This window comes from Prionailurus viverrinus, chromosome A2 (genome assembly GCF_022837055.1).
Source record: "Prionailurus viverrinus isolate Anna chromosome A2, UM_Priviv_1.0, whole genome shotgun sequence".
Classification (NCBI taxonomy): domain Eukaryota; kingdom Metazoa; phylum Chordata; class Mammalia; order Carnivora; family Felidae; genus Prionailurus; species Prionailurus viverrinus.
The window spans coordinates 56,355,666-56,378,239 of NC_062562.1; the positions used below are offsets into that span (position 1 = coordinate 56,355,666).

General features: G+C 50.5%; 1 protein-coding gene across 1 annotated transcript in view; it reads left to right on the top strand.

Moving 5' to 3' along the window:
* The window catches only part of EFCC1 (EF-hand and coiled-coil domain containing 1), a 43,443-nt gene extending 23,407 nt beyond the window's left edge, over window positions 1-20,036 (top strand). Inside the window, exons 4-9 of the mRNA XM_047836297.1 lie at window positions 7,930-8,087; window positions 9,846-9,984; window positions 11,195-11,360; window positions 13,157-13,297; window positions 15,040-15,109; window positions 15,932-20,036. Of these exons, the coding sequence (XP_047692253.1) occupies window positions 7,930-8,087; window positions 9,846-9,984; window positions 11,195-11,360; window positions 13,157-13,297; window positions 15,040-15,109; window positions 15,932-16,068 (811 nt within the window). The 3' untranslated portion in view covers window positions 16,069-20,036. The remainder of the gene's footprint in view (window positions 1-7,929; window positions 8,088-9,845; window positions 9,985-11,194; window positions 11,361-13,156; window positions 13,298-15,039; window positions 15,110-15,931) is intronic.
* The last annotated feature ends 2,538 nt before the right edge of the window (window positions 20,037-22,574 follow it).

Genomic DNA, 22,574 nt, shown 5'->3' on the forward strand with positions numbered 1-22,574 from the left:
AGCATGTGAGCTCTGGGAGTCCAGGTGAGAGAGAGGGGAGTCCTGAGAGGAAGTGGTATTTGCATTGCAGAGGGGAGAGCAAAGGGCCTGTAGGATTTTCCAGGCTGAACTTGCTGGGCTCGGGGTGCACATTGAAGATGGGGCAATCTGTGTGGCCTCGGGCAAATTGCTCTCTGCGCCTCAGTTTCCTCATCTGTAAAATGGCAGTAACAAGAATCACTCCTTCAGGGGTGCCTGGGTGGCTCAGTCAGTTGCGTGTCCAACTCCTGATCTTGGCTCAGGTTGTGATCTTGTGGTCATGAGATCGAGCCTCACCCAGGGCTCCAAATCACCAAGTGCAGAGCCTGCTTGGGGTTCTCTCTCTCTCCTTCTTTCTCTGCCCCTCCCCAACTCATGCACATTCTCTCTCTCTCTCTCTCTCTCTCTCTCTCAAAATGCACAAACTAAAAAAGAAGAAGAAGAAGAAATCACTCCTTCTTAGGGTTACTGGGAAGAATAGAGCAGTTTGCATTAAAAGACTCAGAATGGTGTCGTGTCTGGCACACGGTGAGGCCATACGGGTGTTGGCTGTGGTTGTCACGCGCAAAGGCCCCAAGAGCAACACACAGGAGTTCGGTGGGTCTGGCTGTGCTATGCCCGGTGGTCATCACCAGTGATGAGGCTGGAGGGTTAGGTCAGATCTTGGAGGACCCTTGATGTCGTGTTAAGGATATTGAAGTTCTTCCTGGTGGCCACAGAGAGCCACTGAAGCATTTTGAAGGCAAGAGACACGGGGTCAGAGCTGACCTCTGCCCCTTACTGTACTCCCGTACAGTGGGGACTGGAGGGCAGGACAGGGGGTGGGGAGGGAGCAGAGGGACTTGTCCCCACCCAGAGGGCCCTCCTGAGCAAAATGTGTTCTTTCCTCTGTCGGATCTTTGCTTTGCAACTTCAGAAACTCCTCCATGGAGGGGTTCAGATATCAGGGGATCTGGACCTCTCCAGTTGGCCATGGGAGCCACAGAGGGCTTTGGAGCAGGGTCAGAGCTGTCTTCCAGAAAATGACCATGATAGCAAGTACTGATGGCCCAGGGGGTGGGGAGGGAGGGTAGAGACGTAACATGATACAGTGTCTGCTCTGTGACCTTGGGGCTGGTGTTTCAAGGAGGCTGGACCTGTAGGTCGGGGTGGGGGGGGAGGGGGGTGGGGGGCGGGGAATAGCACCCAGCTCATTCAGCAAGATGACAGGTGACCCTCTGCCTTGTCCCCAAGCAATTCCATCTCCTGCCCAGAGCCGACTCGAAGGGACCCATTCTTATGGGAAACACTCCTTAAACCACGGGGCTATATGGCCCAGTCCTAGGGTGGATGGCTATCAGCTTTGTAGGCCCAGAAAACCCTTTTTTTCTTTTCTTTCTATTTCTAAGTAATCTCTATATCCATCATGGTGCTTGAACTCACAAACCCAAGATCAAGAGTCACGTGCTCCACCGACTGAACCAGCCAGGAGCCCTGTAGGCCTAGAAAATTCTAACAAAGCCTCTCACAAACCAGGGTACTCACCACTAAAGTGACAGATTTGCAACCGATCAATTGAGAGACCTTATCCATACACATCCTATCAGATTGAACCATTTTAAATTCCCCTTTGCAGGTCTAAATCAGCAAAATCAGCCTGGGTGGCTCAGTCGGTTAAGCGTCCGATTTCGGCTCAGGTCATGATCTTGTGGCTTGTGGGTTCAAGCCCCGCATTGGGCCCTGAGCCAACAGCCACAGAGCCCGCTTCGGATCCTCTGACTCACTCTCTCTCTGTCACCACCCACCCCCCACCCCGCCCCTCATGTTCTCCCTTCTCTCTCTCAAAAAAAAAAAAACAAAAAAAAAAAACAGCAAAACCCAGCAATTCCATATGGTTCAACCTAATACCTGCAAACCTCTGCTTGCTTCCACCATCTATAAGATGTGGGACCTTCCAAGGCCTGGTGACCTAGGGAATGGGACAACGGAACAAGGCGAGGTCAGGCTTTGGAGAGGAGGGACCCAGGTCCGGATCTCTGCTGGCCCTCAACCACCTGTGACTTAACCTTTTCCTCTTCTGAGAGATATCGACCTCCTAAGTCCATGAGCAGTACTCAAAACACCACACATAAGGCCCAGCCCAGAGTTGGGGTGCCCAATCAGAGCCTGTTCAGCCCTTTCTGGTCTACTGTGACTCCTTTTCTCTGGCCCTGCTGCCCCTGATCTGTCCCCAGAGACACCTGCTGCCTTTCCTCTTCCGCCCAAGCCTCTTTCATTCTGTTCAACCCCAAGTCCTGCCTCCTCTAGGACACCTTCCCTGCTTTGCAGACCCAGCACCCTCCTTGTCTATGAGGGTCTGGCCCCGAGTCCAGTGGGCACTGCCTTGAAGAGTGAAGGGTCTGGACTCCCTGTCACCCAGAAATCCATTGAGGGCAGGGGCTGCACTCCCCCTGCCTCCTTCCCACTTCTGTCCCACCTGCCCAAACCCAGCATGGGAGTGGTCACACAATAGCATTATAGAACGGCCCTCTGTCTCCACCCCTGGGCTGGACATGGGATCAGAACTGAGTGACGGGTCAGACTCTCCGCCCTCATGTATGACCTCCACTTTGGGGGGCCGAGTGTTGGCGCTTTTCACGGAGGGCGAACAGAGGGAGCAGACGGAGAAAGACAAGCATACTCGGAGGCATCTGCAATGCCTGTGGGACATCCAGATTGAGATGTCAAGGCAGCAGTTAAGCTGGGTAAGGCTGTCATAAAACTGGATCCCAGAAGCCAAAGCTGGAGATACATTTGGAAGTCATCGGCTCTTACAGCCACAGCATTGGCTGAGACCCCTTGAAGAGTTAAATGATATAAAATTCTCAGGTGGGGTCTGAGGGCATGCCAGCCAGCACAGAGGAGTAGGGAGGAAGAGGAGGAACGAGCCAAGTAGACAAGGAGGAGTACCAGGGAGGGATGAGCTGTCTCCTGGAAGCCACCTGAAGAAAGTGACCAGGTGAGGGAGTAATGTAGCGTCCATTGCCTTCTATATAGTAGTGTTCGTGAAACGGACCCCATGAAATGTGCACTATAGGGGCACCCGGCTGGCTCAATAGGTTGAGCGTTGAGGATCTGACTCTTGATTTTGGCTCAGGTCAGGATCCCAGGGTTGTAGGACTGAGCCCCGAGTTGGGCTCCACACTGAGCTTGAGATTCTTTCTCTCTCTCTCTCTCCCTCTGCCCCTCTTCCCTGCTTGCTCTCTCTCTCTAAAACTAATTAAAAATAAACGTGAAAAGAATGAAACGTGCACCATGACGTGTGCACTAGGAAGTGTAGTGTTCATTTCACCGGCCAGATGAGCACTGAGAGGCAGCCATTGGGTCTCACAGGAGAGCCGTCGTGGGTGACAAGGTGAGATCAGAACGGCATGTGTAGCCGAGGCAGCTCTTTCTAGAAGTTCTGCCCTAAACCGGACAGAGAGAGAGGTGGCAAGTGGGGGAACCTGTATGCGGGAGAGGGTTATTTCATTGGTTGGCTTTCGTGTTTGGTTTTAAGGTGGAGATATTACAGCACATTTATGTGACTATGTGAATGACCCTACGGAGTCAATCAGCAGGGGGGAGGGGGGGGTAATGACAGACTCGGTCAAATACCAGTTACCAGACCAGGTAGCACACGCTCGGCGTCCCTGGGGACACTCTGTTGCTTTGCAGCCACATTTTATTTCTTGGAAAATTCCGAGGCATATCCGCCCCTGTCCCACTCTCCACACTCTGTTCTCGGTGGCTTCCTCTTCCCGACTTCATTGCCTGTGGCCTATAGTCACCTAATGAGAATGGCGGCTGGGCTGGGTCATTCCAGACCTTGCCTCCCAAACTTCCTCCCACGTGGCAGGGCCACGGAGGTGTGGGCCCGGAGCCAGTGGCCTGAGTGTGAATCCCAGCAGCTCCAGAACTGAGTTGTGAGGCTTGAGGAAGTTACTCTGGCTCTGCAAAATGAGGGTAATGGCAGTACCTACTTCCTAGGGTTGCTGCGCGGAAAATGTTTAAAGCACTGAGAACAGTGCCTGGCACCTAGTAAGCATTCTGAAAGATTTAGTTGTTGTTTTTGGTTATTGTTGGTAATGCACAAAGTTGCACTTGGGGCAGGGTTTCCAAGACTCAAGTGGCTGTGGGCATGTGGGGAGAGGAGGGACCAGGGTGCCAGCGCTAGCCTATGCTAGGAAACTTGTAAATAAGGGGTGGGTCCCTCCGTCTCATATTGTTTGTTGAAGCCCTTACATAATTTAGGGGGGAAAGCAGCATTTCAGAGTGGGAAGACGTAGATATTGTCAAGTTCGGCCTCCAACTCTGTTCAAAATTCCAGCCCACTGAAGTCCCTTACCTCCTTACATACCTCCTTGGCCCAGAAGCTCATTACCTTACAAGACAGCCCATTCTGTTCTTGGTCAGCAATCCCTGTGAGAAAGTCATTCCTCACAGTGAGCTAAAACTGCCTCCTTCTGATTCTCCAAATCTCATCTTTGCTTCCCCCTCCTTCTCTCCTTCTGGGCAAGCATCGCCCTCTGGGGCCATAAAAAGGCTACTTGTCTCCACCTTTGAGTCTTGGAAACAGTGACCCCATACCCTCGTGTCTTCTCTTCTCTGGGCTGTATGAGCCTTTGGAAACCTCATATGGTGTCATGCTTAAACAAGAATACCCGCCCATGGCCTTTTCACACTGACGGCTGCCAAGCCAGATCCCTGTTCTCGGCTTGCATTACAGGAGCCTGAATACAGGACTTAGAGTTATTGGCTCGTAAAACACAAAAGTTTAGGGGCTCCTGGTGGCTCAGTCGCTTGAGCATCCAGCTCTTGATTTCTGCTCACGTCATGATCCCAGGGTCCTGGGATCGAGCCCCGCATTGGGCTCTGCACTAAGCGTGGAGCCTGGTTGGGATTCTCTCTCTCTCTCTGCCCCTCTCTCCCAGTCGCGTGCTCGCGCTCTCTCCCCAAAATAAAACATTTTAAAAACACACACACAAAAGTTTAGGGTTAGCCCTGATCCAGCAACCCAAATCATGTCATTAAGGACGTCGTTTCTGTTGTCATCTTCAGGCTCTCTCTGTAGCTCCCTGCATCTCCAGCCGGCCCCCTGGGCTGTCACATCTCCCTAGTGTCGACCTCAGACCTCACCAGGCAGGGAGCCAGCGGGTCCGCTGGAAACCCCAGCAGACAGTTCCTTTGGTCTCATTGGCTACCTGTGCAGGCCTGGGCCAATCACGGTGGCCAGGGATGGGATCATGCTAATTAGCATGGGGAGGAGCCACACGCCACGCCCTCCTCTGAGCAGACTAGCTGCTGGGGGTAGGGGTAGGTGAGCAGGTGAGACATCTGGGTGGCAGTCAGGGAAGCTGCCACCAACGGGGAGGAGGTGCTGGGTGGCCCCAGGCGGCCGATGCCCTGCTCTGGGTTCCGAGTGCAGTCCCGCAGATCCCCTCTTGTTTGGCTCAGCAGACAGTCCCCCCGATGCTGAATCCACCCAACAAACACTGGGCACCCACACCTGCTAGGACTCTCTGCAGTGCCGCGTCCCCGTGTCCCAATCACTCTGGAACGGCTGCTGTCGTTTCCCTGACACGCATGCTGGCCAAGCCGGCTCCTCTGAATACTCACACAGGCCTGATCACCAGAACGCAAGCAGAGATGGGAGGACCTCAGAGGTCATCAGCTCCAGCGACCCATCTGCAAAATGGGGACCAAGTCCCACTGCCACTTCCTCATTGGCAAGGCCAGGGCTGGCACCAAGGCCCCCGCTTCATCCACGGTGTCGTGTGGCTTCTATCTTTACAGTGGTCTGTGTGGGCAAGGACTGGCCGGTGACTTCAAACAGCAACTCCTGAACTGAGCAGAAGGGTCCTCGGTTTCCAATAATACTTGGCCCCGGAGAGATCCACTGAAGTGAATCTGCACAAAATGGGACCAAAGAGAGTGGCCTGTGTCTGATTTGACTGAGGCTTTAACTTGAAAAATAAACCCAAAATGTATTAAAGTGAGTTTCCTGTGCTACTTAGCAGATATAACCAGGTGATGTTTTCAACTTATTCCTTTTTTTTTTCCCCATGGTAACATGTATACATAACATACAACTTAACCACTGTAGCCATTTTTTAGTGCACAGTTCAGTGGCGTTAAGTACATTCACACTGTTGTGCAACCATCCCCCCACCCATCCACAGAACCCTCTCTCATCTTCCCAAAATGTAACTTTGTCCCCATTAAACACTAACTCCCCGTTCTCCTGGCCCCCAGCCCCCCGGCACCCACCCTCCTACTTTCTGTCTCCAGGAATCTGAGCGCTCTAGGGACCTCACAGAAGTGGGATCATACAGCATTTGTCCTCTGATGACTGGCTTCTTTCGCTGAGCACCATGTCAAGTCTCGTCCGTGTCGTAGCGCGTGTCGGTATTTCCTCCCTTTGGGAGGCTGGATAATATTGCATTGTATGGATAGATCACACTTTATCCATTCATCCATCAATGGACACTTGGGTCACTTCTACCTTTTGAATCATGCTGCGGTGGACAAGGGTGTGTCAACATCTGCTTGAGTCCCGGCTTTCAGATCTTTTGGGTACATACCCAGAAGTGGTCTGCCGGGTCACACAGCAATTCTATTTTTCACTTTTCACTCCTTTTTTAAAAGCAATCTTCATGACTGTAGGACAGTGTATTAATTCTTAGATGTAGACTGTTTCCGGGTTGATTATATTCCTTTTGGAATAATTTTCCCAACAAAACTGTGTGAAAACACAATGGGGCGTCCTTAACGTCACATTTTCTTGTTGTTGCAACTGGGTCATGAGGAGGGTCTCTTATGCAAAAGTATTCGAGACTTTTGCTCGTTTTTCTAAGGGCTTTTCCCAGTCCCCCGAGTCTCTTCTGGTGCTCCTGGCCCTTCCTAATCCTGTTGATTTTTCTCTTGTTCGGTTGTAAACTGGCCCAACTCTGCCACATTCCCACCATCAGTGGCTTTGCCTGTGAGTCCCATGGTTCCCCAGTACCCCTTCAACGACACCCCCACAGCCTCTTCTTTTCCAAGATGTGAAATTTCACTTCACAGCCCTTTCTTTTCTATTGGGCTGTTACATCTGACAGGGAGAGGTTGAGTAACAACAGATTCTGAAGAGATGAAAGACAGATGTGGGTATAAAATGAAAGAGGAGGAAAGGGCTAGTTTAATAAGCAGCCAGTTCATTAGTGAATATTTTCATGCTAGGATAGATTTGTTTTTCTTTTTTTCCCTTGATTTTGTAAGGGCAGTGACACGGACCCTGAAGATTCAAGTGAGGACCTTAGAATATCAAGAACATTGATTGATGAAGGTGAAGTAGGTTCTCCAAAGCCCAATTAAAAGTAACTGAAACAATTAAGACTTTTAAAAAAATCTCTCCCATAATAAGAAGTCCCGCAGTGGGAGGTCCAGGACTCTCAGCAGCTGAAAGATATCAGGGCTCTTGTTCAACTACTCCATAATTCTCTCAGCCATTTCCTCATGGTCACAAGATGGCTGCCAGTGTTTCAAACATATCCACACTACAAAGTCCAAAGGCAAGAAGGAAGGGCATTTTCTTTCCTGATTTACTTTTAGTAAGGGATAAAAATCCATTCCAGAGGCTCCCCAGAAGATCTTTCCTTTAGCCTCCTTGGCTAAAATTAGATTACAGCCTGTGCCTTAGATGCAAGGGACACTGGGACAGGGAGTGTCTGTCATGGAAGTCTGACTCTAACATCCTGGCTGTTGGGTAGAGAGCCAGTAAGGTCGACCACATGGTCTTCTTCAGGCACATCATAGTTCACCTGTGCAGAGTAAGCAGTGGCAGAGGGTGGGTCCACATCCCACACTGCCAGCAGGAAGCTGGCCAAGCCCCCTCCTCCCTCTCAGCACCTGTGTCTTCTCCCCTGCCCACAGGTCAGAGGGCACCCAGCTCCCAATCTCCTCACAAGGCAGCCCAGAGCCAGAAGCCAAGAGTGGTGAACCTGAGGAAAGTGGGACCAGAAGCCCAGACACCTCTCCAGAGGGAGCCTGGCAGTCAGACAGCAGCTCCGGGAACAGACCCCCGGACGAAGGTTTGTCCCTGCACACAGTGCTCGCTGGGCTCAGCCATGGGCAGGTGCGGAGGGGCCGCTGGGTGCCATCTTTCCAGTTCATCTTCAGAGTCCCTTGCCTGCCCCTGCCTCGGGCACCAGGACGTGTTAATGACCATGACCGTAATGATACCACACACACACACACACACACACACACACGCATATATACATGCACACATACACAACACACATACACACAGCACCAGGAAATCCCGAGGACGAGAAACAAACCGTCAATATTGGGAACACGATTCACGCAACCAAAACGTCATGGATCAGTCACCTCAACCCTGGTTCTGTTTGGTATGGGACAGTTTCTTATTTTTCTTTTTTAACATTTATTTATTTTTGAGAGAGAGAGAGAGAGACAGAGCGTGAGTGGGGGAGGGGCAGAGCGAGAGGGAGACACAGAATCCAAAGCAGGCTCCAAGCTGTCAGCACAGAGCCCGACGCGGGGCTTGAACTCACGAACCACGAGATCGTGACCTAAGCCCAAGTCAGACACCCAACCGATTGAGCCACCCAGGCGCTCTGGTCCAGGACAGTTTCTATTGAAACTAAACGGAAGGGCCCTGAGCCCACCCAGCTGGGACAGTCAGGCTGGAGAGACGGGTGTCCCAAGTCAGGATACCTGAATCAGTGGTTCCCAAACCTGCCAGGTGGCCCGGATCACAGATGCCCAGGCCCACCTCAGATCTGCTGCTTCTGATTCTCCTCTCCCTCTACGGGGGGGAAGGTATGCACAGCTTTGCTGCTCAGGATACTATCTGTCTGCGAGGGTCAGGCCATTGTCACTGTCAAACTGGCTCGAGTTAGATGGAAGGTACGGTGCGGGGAATTAATTAAAAAGTCCAAGTAGGCTTTGGGCACAGCCGAGATGTCAGCAGAACTGCACCCCTTGCTGCCTTGCCTTCGTGGACCCATCGTGCGGAAGGCACTCCCCTCTTACTGACCAGACAGCCCCCAGGAGCTCCAGACCCACACCCTCCAACTCCCAGGCCAGGGGAATGCAGGCCCTTCTCTTCCCTGGAAGTTTGAGTCAGATTTTGGCCTGACTGTCCTCGGCCCGCCCTGGGTCCGCTGCCCTGGCTGAACCAGTCCCGTGGCCATCTAGTCTGCACTCTGCCTGGCCAGGCTGGACATCTGTGTCCCCGGGGCTGGGGTGGAGTGGGGAGGAAAGGGAGGGCTCCCCCGGAGAGATATTCGGGGGCTGTTCCCCCTCCCCCGGAGACAGAGCCTGATGCTGGGTGACAGGACACCAGGAGGCCACAACCAACCCCGGGGTTTCTGATGCACAGCCAGACTGGGGGACACCAACCAGACACAGCCATGCTGGGGATCACACAGAGTCACGCGTATGACTGCTCTTCCTCTGCATCCCCCGCCCCCCCTCAAGTGTCAAAGGCATGCAGCCCCCTGCGAGCTGAAAACCTGTTCAACCTGGTGTTGAGCCCCACGCCCCCGCCCCACGGCTTTCCTGGCTGGGATGGCCATATCCTCAAATGGGAATAATACTGCATCTCTGAGGGCACAGACAGGTCCCGGCTGGTATTGTCATCTTAGAAAGCGGAGAAGAAAAAGGGCTTCTCTCTCTCAGGGTCCCTGGGTAGAGCGTCAGGGAGGGGCTCTGGGTGGCCGGCTCGGCTCCTGGTGGAGCCTTGGTGGCTTCCCCCTGGGGCGGGCTGCCTGGTTCCCTCCCTCTGTCCCTTGTCCCCGCATCCCGTGTTTCTCCAGCAGTGGACGGGCAGCTGTTCCGCTCAGTGGAGGGCCAGGCCGCCTCCGACGAAGAAGAGGAGGCCGAGAAGTGGCAGGAAGAGCAGAGGTCACTGGCCAAGGTCAAGACGCTGCTGGCTCGCCTCTCCAGCTGCAGGAGTGGGTATGTGTGCCACGGAGGGCGGCGGGGGGGGGGGGGGGGGGAGGGGGGGGCGCGAGAGGCCCAGAGCCCCTTCACACAGTGACAGAGCTTGAGCTTGGGAGGCTGACAGGCCTGATTCTGTCCCCTAGTCCATAGGAGGGAAGTGATCAGATGCCCCGCCCCCCACCCCAGGCATGTGCGGGGATGAAATGAGGGGACTGGCAAAGGCACACTTTGTGGGGGGCTTTAATAACCGTTGGTGTCTTCTCAGTCCCCTGGCCGCTATCCCAGGACATGTCCACAGCTCCATGTAATTCCAGGACATACCAGACCCTTCCTTACCCAGTCGCTCCTGCGAGAAACAGCGTTTACGGTGCCCTCCTCCAGCCTGGCCCAGGTCAGGGGCCTTCTGACTCCCCAACTTATGTAATCCTCACGACCACCCTAGAGGGGAGAAAGACCCAGATGCCTGGGGCACCTCAGACAAGTCTCCTGACTCCTCTGAGCCTCAGCTTCCTCGTCTCTAAGGCAGGCAAGAGGTTTGTGAAGATTTGTTGTCAAGGCTATAAAATGCCTAACAGGCGCCTGACCGCAGTAGGTACGCCACCAAGGGGCAGCGCTGGTGTTTATTATTATATTGTATGGTGCTGTCAGCTTTCCAGGACTGTTGTCACCACCGACCCTTAAGTCAACAACAAGCATTTATTAAGCACCTACTTCGTGCCAGACAAATCTGGAGGCTCTGAGAGGACGGCAATGAACAAGACAGCAGCCCTCCTCTCCTGGAGCCCCTATTCTAGTGAGTGGTGACAAGTAGGAGGAAAATAAGGTGAAGCAGCAGAAGAGGGAGGGGCGAGGAGATGCCAGGAAGGCCACTCTAAGAAGGTGCTATTGGAGCAAAGACCTGAAGGAAATGAGGGAAGAGCATTCCAGGAAGAGGGAACAGCAAGAAGTGCAAAGGCCCTGAGGCATGTTGGAGGGGCAGTGAGGAGGTTTCTGTGGCTAGAGCACCGTGAGTGAAGATGGATGAGAGGGAGGCCAGGGAGATCAGAGGGGCACATTGGGTGAGGCCTTTGGCTTTTCCTCTCAGTCAGATGGGGAGCCATGGGAGGGGTACTGACCAGGAGGTGCCATGGCCTGGCTTTTAGACTCGGTGGCAACACCCACTTTCTGAGGCTGGAGCAGACTCTGGAAAGCAGCCCCACAGTGCTGGTGCTCTCCTTTGCTGCAGGTGTGATGAACAGACAGCCAAGAAGCTCGTGACTTACTTCGGCCACTTTGGCAGTGCTGACCATGCCTGTACCCTGGGAGAGCTGGAGGCTCGCATCACCGTGCTGGTGGAGCAGCTGGGGACCCAGGGCTGCAGTGAGAAGACCCTGGGGACACCTGGGGAGGAGGTCAGCTGAGCCCCAGAGGTCGAGGTCTGGACCAATGCTAAAGTCTCTCATAGCTGGAAGAACCCTGAGGGATGTCAGCCAAGTCCTGTGCCCTGTTCACAGATGGGTAAACCAAGACTCAAAGAGATGTGCCTTCCTTTGTCGTAGATTTAACAAAGAATATTTTGGTTGCAAGTTAAAGGAACTGTCTCAGAACAGCTTGCGTGCAGAATAGGTATTTATTAGAATATGGAGCTGGCAAGAACAGCCGAGGAGATGAGCGTCAGAAACAGCTGGATCCAGCGACTCAGACCAGATTGTTGCCACCTATCTGCTCTGTGTTTCTCTGGGTGCTGGCCTCATTTCGCCCTCCTTCAGAAAGGCTTCCTCTGTATGGTGGGGAAAGGGACCAGAGACAGCTCCAGCCTCCCACTGGCCCACCTAAGAAAGCCCAGGGGGATAAGAGCCCAATATACTAAACCTCAGGGAGGAACGCCAACCGGCCCAGCCTCGGTCATGTGAGTGTCCCTGGGCCAGTCCCTGTGGTAGCCGGGCAAGATTCAGTGATTAGCAGCTCCATCAAAGTCAGATGAGGGGGAGGGACACTGTCCCCCAGGAGAGTTATGGAGGGTAAGGGAGGGATATACATCAACAGCCAATGGCGAGGTGTCTCCGTTTCAATGAGACCGCTTGGCATTTTTTCTCATCTCTCCACTCCGAGCAACTTCTCCATCCCACAGTAATCAAGTGTGGAGTGCTACTGAGAGTCGCCATTTCATTAAGCCCCAGCACATTACGCTTTTGCAAACTGTCGTTTTGATAGAAGATCGTTTTATATTTATATACCTGAAATTCTAAACCCATGCTGTCTTTGACGTATCTGTGGTCTGATGCAGTTCCACAAGGCATAGCCACCACCCTTTTCTAAGTAAATTTCCAGGAAGTGGGGATCAGGAGAGTTACTGAGGCACACGAGCTGTGTCCCCAAGCCCACCTTCCAGGCCCGTCTGCAGGAGACATAGGCACCACGCCTTCTCTGTCCTGCCCAAAGCCCAAAGAGGACTCAGAGTGTCCAAGGGCACCACGTCTTCGGCTGCTTCTCTTTCCCTCCATCAGTGCTAAGAACAGGGACCACCTTACTCCTGGCATCCCTGCTTTAGAAGGCAGATAGCCGTGTGACACTTTATGACTGCCTGGCATCTGCCCCCTAGTGGGTATCCCAGTGGACACCCACGGTCTCAGTGCTCCCCTGGCCAAGGGTGGGCCAGTGACTCACACTGGCCCAATCAGGCCCCTCTCCTGAAGCCTTCCATCTTGAGAGAGATGGGAGAGTTGCTGGAAAGTGTTCTTCTCAGCTCTGGCCCCTGGACAAAAGGCCTGAGACCGTCCTACTGTCTCAGACCCCACTGCTGCCCCATCCCTGAGCTTCTCCAGCCACCGGTCTGTTCTGGGAATGACCCATAGCTCACTAGCGAATTTTTTTTTCTGTTTAAGCTAGCCAGAAAAGTTTCTGTTGCTTGCAACCAAAAAAAATTTTTTTTCATTTAAATTAAAAAAAATATATATATGTATGAAAAGAAAGCATATGGATAGAGAAGGGAAAATGAAGTTCTCCAATAGAAACCAAAATATGCATATTCTTACATTAACCCAACACACTGTGCGACCTTAGGCCAGACATGCAGCCTCTCTGGGCTGTGGGGGTGGGGGGGCAGAGGGGGCCAGATGACCTCTGAGAAAGGGTCAAGGCAAGCTGTGGGTCCTGCCCGGAGACAGCATGGTGAGTGTGGGCGCTGAGTCCCCGTTGGTCCCCGCAGGCAGAGCTGCAGCGGAAGGTGGAAGAGAATGAGCAGCTGAGGCTGGAGCTGCAGATGGTGGAGACAGAGAGGGTGCGGCTGTCCCTGCTGGAGGAGAAGTTGGTAGACGTGGTGCAGCTCCTGCAAAGGCTCCGGGACCTGGTAGGCTCACAGGAGGTGGCCCACCCAGGGCAACGAGAGGGGCTCTCAGGAGGGGGCACCGGCCTATGTCAGGCACCTGGCTCCGAGCTTTCCTCACATTAGGCAGGTGTTATCTCCACTTTCCAGATGCAGAAAAGGAGGCTCAGGGAAGGTAATTAAAAACAAAAGGAGGCTCTCTAATTTATTCTATAAAGCTAATCTAACTTTGATTTCAAAACCACAGAAGGATGAATATAAGAAAGGAAAATCATAGGGGAGCCTGGGTAGCTTAGTTGGTTAAGCATCCGACTTTGGCTCAGGTCATGATTTCAGTTTGTGGGTTCGGGCCCCGCATCGAGCTTCGTGCTGATAGCTCAGAGCCTGGAGCCTGCTTCAGATTCCGTGTCTTCTTCTCTTTCTGCCCCTTCCCCATTTACACTTTGTCTCTCTCTTCTTCAAAAATAAATAAACATTAAAAAAAAAAGAAAGAAGAACAGTAAGGACCCTCCTTTACCAGATAAGGAGTCTCAGCCAACTACGTCTCACAAACCTCACAGATATTGGTGAAATGTTAGAAGGAATCCTTCTAAAGTCAGAATCAAGACCAGCATGACTGTCCTCACTGTCTGTATTCCAGCTAGATGTTCTAGCCAATGGGATAAGACAAGAAAAAAAAAAAAGAAAAGGTGTAAGGATTAGACAAGAAGACATTAAGCTATCAGTAATTATATATCATATTCATCTACACAGAAATACCCAAGAGAATCCATAAGCAAAATATTGTAATTTCTTGGCAAGGTGAATGATAAAATATCAGAGTACAGACATCAAGCGTGTTCCTAAATAGCATCAGCAAACTATTTAAAAAAAAATTTTTTTTGAGGGGTGCCTGGGTGGCTCCATCAGTTAAACATCCAACTTTGGCTCAGGTCACAATCTCATGGTTTGTGGGTTCGAGCCCCGCATCAGGATCTCTGCTGTCAGCACAGAGCCTGCTTCGGAGTCTCTGTCCCCACTTCTCTCTGCCTCTCCCCCAACTCATGTTCTCTCTCTCTCTCTCTCTCTCTCTCTCTCTCAAAAATAAACATTTAAAAATTTTTTTCTTGAGAGACAATTAACTTAGGATTACAGCCGCTGTAAGGTGAAAGTGGGATCTGAACCCGGCTTGCCTGAGTTTTAAGCAGGCTCTTACCTGTGCACCAGACTGCCTAGGATACAGAACCAGCAAGGCCCAGGCCAGATTAGCACAGCCTGGGAGAAGAGCTGAGGGGCAGCCAGCACCAGCAGGCAACTTCTGGCCATGCAGCCTATGGGTAAATGCTGGTTCTTCTGCCTCCTTGCTGGGTGGCTATGGCCGAATGTCTCATTCTTTCTCAGCACTGCTTTTTTTTCACCCATTAAAAGGAGCCTAATAATATAAGCTGTTGCAAAGGTTACATGAGACCATGCATAGAAATGCTCTTATTCATGTGTATTTCCCAAGTGCCTACTTCTCCTTGGGCACATGAGTGGCAATCCACAAATATGTGATCTTTGATGGAATGGGTCCCGCATACCACTCGATCCACCCACCAAAAGTCTCTGAGAAGCCCAGCAAGCAGTGTTGCCAGCCTAGGGCCAGGGGGCCAGGGAGGGAGGGGGGTAGTGACTCTCTGTGCCCTAGGGAGCCATACAGAAGCCCGTAGGGGCCACCAACTCCGACCCGCTGAACGAGGACACAGCAGCCACAGTGCAGTCCAGCCCTGTCTCTATTTCTTTTTCAGAACATATCGAAAAGAGCTCTGGGGAAGATTTTGCTGAACACGCTGGATGCTTGCAAGGACCCCACACATGGTAGGAGATCTCTCCTATCTTTCAGAGCCTGGACAGCATCTGACGGTGGCCTGACTCAGCACTGTCTGTCCTGAGTGTCTTGTCTACAAAATTCCACTGTCATTACCACCCTGAAAGTACATAGTCAGGAACAGTTCAAAATGCTATTTGACAAGAGCAGGGGAACAGAAGTCCTGGAGAGAAGAGCCCAGCAGAAGCCAGCAGGGCCAAAACCCCCAAAGGAACTGGGCAGGGTTCCCTGCTCTCAGTTCAGTCAGCAGGCTGACTATGGGCCAGGCTCTGGAGAGGCACCTCACATGGTTTTAACCCCCTGCGTCATGACAGCAGCCCACTGAAGAAGGTTCTGTTATTATGCCCATTCCACAGATGGAGAGACTAAAGCACAGAGAGGCCAAGTGCCAGCTGCACCCAAAGCCTTAGGTCTCTCCTTTAAGCACTGAGCTACATGGTCGCCATTTTTAGATAAAGTTCGGGGGCAGTAGGATTACATCAGGGGCAGATTGTGTCTCGTGAAATCAAGACGAGCCAGGCCAAGCTCTCTCCTCAAAGGGCCTCACGCTAATGGGATGACCAACTGGTCATAAGCCTTTGCTCGCTAGCCTCACAGGGCATTGCTGGGCAAGGCTTGGGTATGTCTAGCACCCGGAATGGCCCCTGGAATCGAGAGCGAGGTCAGAAATTATGTGCTAGGAGCCGGCTTCTCTGGGGTCCTCAGTGGGAGTGAGACAAGAGAGGGCTGGAGAGGGCCCCAGAAAGAAAAGTGGCTCTGTGGGCCATGGTGAGCAAACTGACATGCCCTCCCTGTCTACTCTTCCCTTCCAGAGGGGAGATCTGGACCCTCGGCCATCCTGGACGCCCTGCACACGGCTTTGGCTGGCTGTGAGCTCTTGCAGAGAGAGCCCTCGGCGCCAGCCTCCACGGCTCCTGCACTCGCCAACCCCCTCCTCATCTCCTGCTGAGGCCACTGGCCCAACCTGTGGGCACCTGGGTCAGCCCGACCTCCATCAGACCAGCCTCCATGTCAGCCTGACCAGCATCACATCTTCAGAACCCTGGAGACCCAGACTCCTTGTGAGACTGGACTTAACCCCAGAGCCTCCCACGACAGAGCCTGACAGACATCCTTTCCTTTCGTTCCTCACAGATTCCCTTGCATTCCTGCTACCAGAGTTCACGTTCAAACCCTGGGGCTGCTGGATCAGCCCATACCTGTTGCTGCTTCCCCTGCCCTCAGTGCAGAGTTGCCTACATTCATGCACAACCCGGCCCAGAATCCCCTCCCTGGGCTCCTGGAGTCTTTTCCCCTTCCAGCACTGCCCCCTTCCTGTCACCCATGTGCCTGATGCAGGCACACTGTGCCCAACCTCCAGGCCACACAGGCTGGGGAAACATAAGGAGGGGGTGATCACTGCAGGCTTCCAGGTAGAGGCTGCCCTTGAACTAGCTCTAGAAGAGAGGCAGGATTTCGATGGACAGAGAGGGGAGAGAAGGACATTAAATGCTAATGTGAGGAAACAGCAAGAGCAAAGTGTGGGGCCAGAAAGGGCCCCCCTTAGTACAGTACCTGGAACACCTCTTTCACAAGCATGCAGTGGGTACTGGGTTTCATGCGGTCACAGGAGAAAGACAAGCTGCCCGTTCTCACCTACCTTAACATCTCATAGGAGAGAAAGATACGTTGGCAAATAGCGCAACATGCATGAAATCAGCGCTAAATCAAGGTAAAATAGTTACTCAGCAGTCCAGCCTAGAGGGGTTCATCCGAGCCAAGGAGGGCAGATGCACCACAGAGGGGAATGGCAGGGGTGAGGGCAGGTGCCTGGGGGGACAGTGGCAAGGTCGGGGGTGGGGGAACCCAATAGCAGATGAGGATCCAGGACTTGCTTCCACAGGCAATCAGGAGCCACTGGAGGATTCTGAGCTGCCCCATGGAGCATGGATGGAGAGGAGGGAAGAAGAGGCAGCTGCAGGTCCGTGGGAGGAAGGCGGCACCAGCAGCTTGGGGCCAAAGCTACAAGGACACAGAAGGGGATCATGGGAGAAGGAGGACCAAGGGGCACCCAGGGGGAGCCTGGGAGCAGCAGACACTCCGGGGCAGGGCAGCAGGGACTGGGGACAGACAATGACCGACTTCCTCTCTGACCTCAGACACTCAGCACCTTGGATGGGGCCAGAAGGCATCAGGGAGCCACTGCAGTCTCCTAAGCAGGGTGACACAGGCCCCAACCCAGTTTCTCTATGGTTCCTCGGGGAATGGAAGGAAAGAGACCAAGGCCAGTGGCCATTCCAGGGGGGCCACCTTACCCCTGGTCCTGTCAGATGAGCCAGGCTTTTTTGAGAAGGCCCCTAGGACTCTTCAGGGGCCAGTGGGCAGGGAAGAGCCTTGAGGAGGCTTGTCTGAGCCCTGAGGAGGGGGCTGCCCCCAACTTGCTCCTCTCAGCTTAGCCTGAGCCCACCAGGCCCGCCTCCCCCGGCTGTGCTGCTGACCGCATGACCCAGGTGAGCCTCACCTGTGCCCCGCCCAGTGAGAAGGGCCAGCTGTTCCGTATCCTGACCATGGCAGCAAGCACAGGATGCTACACGTGTGTTAAGATTCACAGACCTGGAAGCTGTCCTCAAAAAAGTCAACTTGACCGTTATGTTACTAAAACCCAAGAGCCACCGGAAGACACATTCCTACAGTGCCTCCAGGTCTAGCCACCTGAAATCTGCAGACAGAGGCACAGAGGGCTCTCATAGGTTACAGTCACAGTAAGCTTCATCCTCAAGATGTCCCTCATTAAAATCTGCTCTTACCAACTGCCCGGCCATCCGTGGTTCATCGCCACACTTGTATGCCCCTCAGCTCATTGGAGGCAAGTTGAGGTGGATTAGGATGGAGAAGTGCCCAGAGAGGGTGAGCTACCCGGTAAATCAGCATCCAAGCCTGGAGCAGGCCTGTTTTCGGCCCGTATCTCATGTACTTTCTACCACAGCCAGCTGTCTCTGGCTAGGAAACTCTGGGCTCGCTAAGGGTTTGGGGTCTGGATTAGTTAGGGTACAGGCTAAATTGCCTCGATAAAGAGATCCCAAAATATTCTGGGTCCAAGAGGATAGAACTTTATTTCCCTGCTGTAAGAATCCAAAGGTGCGTGGTCCTGGTTGGCAGAGCAGCTCTGCTCTATGTGGTCACCCACGGACCCAGGTCCCTTCCACTTTGTGGCTCTGCCATTCCGTAGAGTGATGTCCTCCCTTGCACGGTGGAGGCCAATTCGTCAGAATTGTATCTGCCTTCCAACCCATAGGAAGGAGGAGAGGGGAAGGGAAGGAAAGGCTCTCTGGCTCACAAGGTTTCTACTTACACCCCACTGGCCATGCCTAGCTGCAAGGGAAGCTGGGAGATGTAGTCTGTGGCTGGGCAACCATGTGCCCAGTTTCCAGTCCAGCATGTAAGGAGCTTGGGAGTCATCAGCCCATCCTAACGACAAGTAAAAAGCTGAAAAAGCTGGAAATTCAACAAATCCTCTTAAATCCATGAACGTCACAGGACAAAGGCTGCCCCCCAAATTGGAGAGACAGACTGCCGAATGCAGAGAATCACAACTTGCCAAAGCAGAAGCCACCTTCTCAGGAACCGGTACCAGAATAGGAAAAGCTCAACTGTGATTGACAAATTGGTGGAGACTCAGTGTGGACAAGTATGAGAGTTAAAAACTCCAGGGTGACCCAGTCACGGAAGGGGTGGAGTCCCACACCTGGTGAGCTTTACCTTCTGAAGCTCTACCAGGTCCTCACAGTGAAACTCAGAGAGGAAAAAAACCTGCTTCTCACAGTAGAAGGGAAAGTAACCATGTTGAAATGTGCCAGAACACTCTGTTTTTCTTAACAAGGCCCTTAAGAGAAACTATTTTGCCAGAGCTTAATTTATTGGGGTTTTATCAGAGCCTATATTAATTTTAGACAGAGCAGACTTCAGAAAAGGAAAAATGTTGAGGCATTATGTAATGCCTCTTTTTATAATGATGATAAAGGGTCAGTTCTCCAAGAAGACATAACAGTCCTTAATGTATATGCGCCTAACAACAGTGTCAAAATATATAAGGCAAAAACCAGTAGAACTACAAGTTGAAATGGATGGATCCACTATTATATATGGAGACTTCATCTCCCCTTTAACAGAAATGGGCAGATCCAGCAGGTATAAAATCAGTAAGGACACAGTTGAACTCAACAGTACCATCAACGAACTGGATCTAATTGATACCTATGGAGGACTTCATCCAGAAAATACAGAATGCACATTTTTCTCAAGATCACATGGAATATTCACCAAGATATACCATATTCTGGGTCATAAAACACACCCTCACAATTTCCAATGTGTTCTGTATGCTCTCAGACCATAATAGAATTAAACTAGAAATCAATCAACAAAAGTAGGTGGAAAAATCTCTGAATATGTAGAAATTAAACAACATACTCCTAAATAACATGTAGGTGAAAGAAAAAATCTCAAGGAGACTTAAAAATGCTTTGAACTAAATGAAAATGAAATAAAATCTACCAAAATTTGTGGGATGCAGTGATTACAGGGAAGTTTATAGCATTGATACATATATTGGAAAAGAAAAAGATGTAAAATCAAAAACCTAAGCTTCCACCTAGGAAACTAGAAGAATAAGAGCAAATTAAGTCCAAAATAAGCAGAAGAAATAATTTTAAAAATTAGAGCAGAAATCAATGAAATTGAAAATGAGAAAACAATAAAGAAAAACAATGAAACCAAAAGCTGGTTCTTTGACAAGGTGAATAGATTCAATAATCCTCTAGCCAGACTAATTGAGAAAAATAGGAGAAGACACATATTGCTAATATCAGACATGAATGAGGATGTATCACGATGGATCCCATGAACATTAAAAGGATAATAAAGCAATGTTATGAAAAACTTGAAGTCCCCAAATCTTATTACCTAGATGAAATGGCCCAATTCCTTGAAAGACACAATTGGCCAACATTCACACAACAAGAAATCTCAATAGGCCTGTATCTACTAAAAAGGTTGAATCAGGGGCACCTGACTGGCTCAGTCAGTAGAGCATGTGACTCTTGATTTTGGGGTTGTAAGTTCAAGCCCCACATTGGATGTAGAGATTACCTAAAATTAAAATCTTTTAAAAATTAAATAAAGGGATTGAATTAATAATTAATAACCTTCCCAAACAGAAAGCACCAGGCCCCAGATGGGTTCACCGGTAAATTTAAGGAAGAAACATTTAAGAAAGAAATTCTTCCAATTTTCTGCAATCTCTTCCAGAAGATAGAAGCAGAGGGAATACTCCCTAACTCATTCTGAGGCCAGAATTACTCTAATACCAAAATTAAACAAAGCTATTACAAGAAAAGAAAACTACACGGGATGCCTGGGTGGCTCAGTCTTAAGCGTCCAACTCTTGATTTTGGTTCAGGTCATGATCTCATGGTTCGTGAGTTTGAGGCCCCCATCAGGCTCTGCACTGACAGGCTGCTTGGGATTCTCTGTCTCTCCCTCTCTCTCTGCACCTCCCCCACTCATGCTCTCTCTCAAAAATAAATAAACATTTAAAAAAAAGAGAAAAATACACAGCTACATCATGAACACAGGTGCAAAAGTCCTCAAAAAAGTAAATCCAACAATGTACAAAAAGAATTATACACCATCACCAAGTGGGATTTATCCCACGTATGCAAGGCTGGCTCAACATTCAAAAATCACCTAATGTAATCCAGCACATCAACAGGCTGAAGAAGAAAAAAAATCTCATGATTATATTAATAAATTCAGAGAAAGCATTTGACAAAATCCAACACTTATTCATAATAAAACACCAACCCATCAGCAAACTAGGCATAGGTAACCTCCTCAACTTGATAAAGAACATCTACAGAAAACCTACAGCCAACATCACACTTAATGAGAGAAAAACTAGATAATTTCCAACTAAGACCAGCAACAAGGCAAGAATGTCCCCCTCTCCTTTTCAACACCTGATGTCCCCCACCATTCCTTTTCAACATCTTATTGGAAGTCCCAGCCAATGCAATAAGACAAGAAAAGGAAATGAAAGGTGCTATGGACTGAAAACTTGCATCTCATCAAAGTTCATATGTTGAAACCCTAATCCCTAGTGGGATAGTATTTGGAGCAGAAGCCTTTGGGAGGTAATTAGGTCATGAGGGTGGAGCCATCATGATAATTAGTGCTGTTATAAGAAGAGACCTGAGACTGCTTGCTTCCTCTGTCTCTCTGCCTCTGCCATGCAAGGATACAAGAAAGTGACAGTCTATAAACCAGGAAGAGGGCCCCCACCGAGAATCCAATGATGCTGGCACGCTAATCCAGCCTCCGGAACTGTGAGAAATGTTTGTCGTTTAAGCCCCCCAGTCCCTGGTGTTTGTTATTAGCAACCTAAACTGATCAAGTCAAAAGATACACAGATTGGAAAGGAAGAAATACAACTTTCTTCGTGTGCAGGTGACATGATCATCTAAGTAGAAATCCTAAAGAATCAACAACAGCAACAAATTGGAACTAATAAGTGATTATAGCGAGATTGCAAAATACAAGGTTAATATACAAAAGTCATTTGCTTTCCTATATACCATCAATTAACAAGTAGACCTTGAAATAAAAAACACCACACCACTTACATTAGCACCCCCTAAAATGAAATACTTTGATATGAACCGAGCAAGATATGTGCAAGATCTACATGAAGAAAAATACAAAACTCCAATAAAAGAAATGAAAGAACTAAACAAATGGAGGCATATTCCACGTTCACAGACAGGAAGGCTCAGAAGTATCAAGACATCAGTTCTTCTCAACTGATCTCTCCATTCAGTGCAGCCCCAATCAAAATCCCAGCAAGATATTTTGTGGATATTGACAAACTGATTCCAAAGTTTATATGGGGAGGCAAAAGGTCCAGAATAACCAACACAATATTAAAGACAAGGACAAAGTTGGAGGACTGACACTACCCAACTTCAAGACTTACTATAAAGCTACAGTAATCAAGACATACAGTGCTGGAAAATAAATCACTGGAACAGAGTGGAGAGCCCAGAATAGACCCACACAAAAATAGTCAGCTGATCTCTGAGAAAGGAACAGAAGCAGTACAGTGGAACAAAGATAGACTTTTCAATAAATGGTGCTAGGACAAGTGGACATCCACATGCAAAAAAAAAGAAAAACTTAGACACAGACCTTACACCCTTCATAAAAATTCAACTGAATCATAAACCTAAATATAAAATGCAAACCTACAGGGGCACCTGGGTGGCTCAGTCGGTTAAGCGTCTGAGTTCCGCTCAGGGCATGATCTCACAGCTTGTGAGTTCAAGCCCTGCGTCGGGTTCTGCGTGGACAGCTCAGACCCTGGAACCTGCTTCAAATTCTGTGTCTCCCTCTCTCTCTGCTCTTCCCTCACTCATGCTCTGT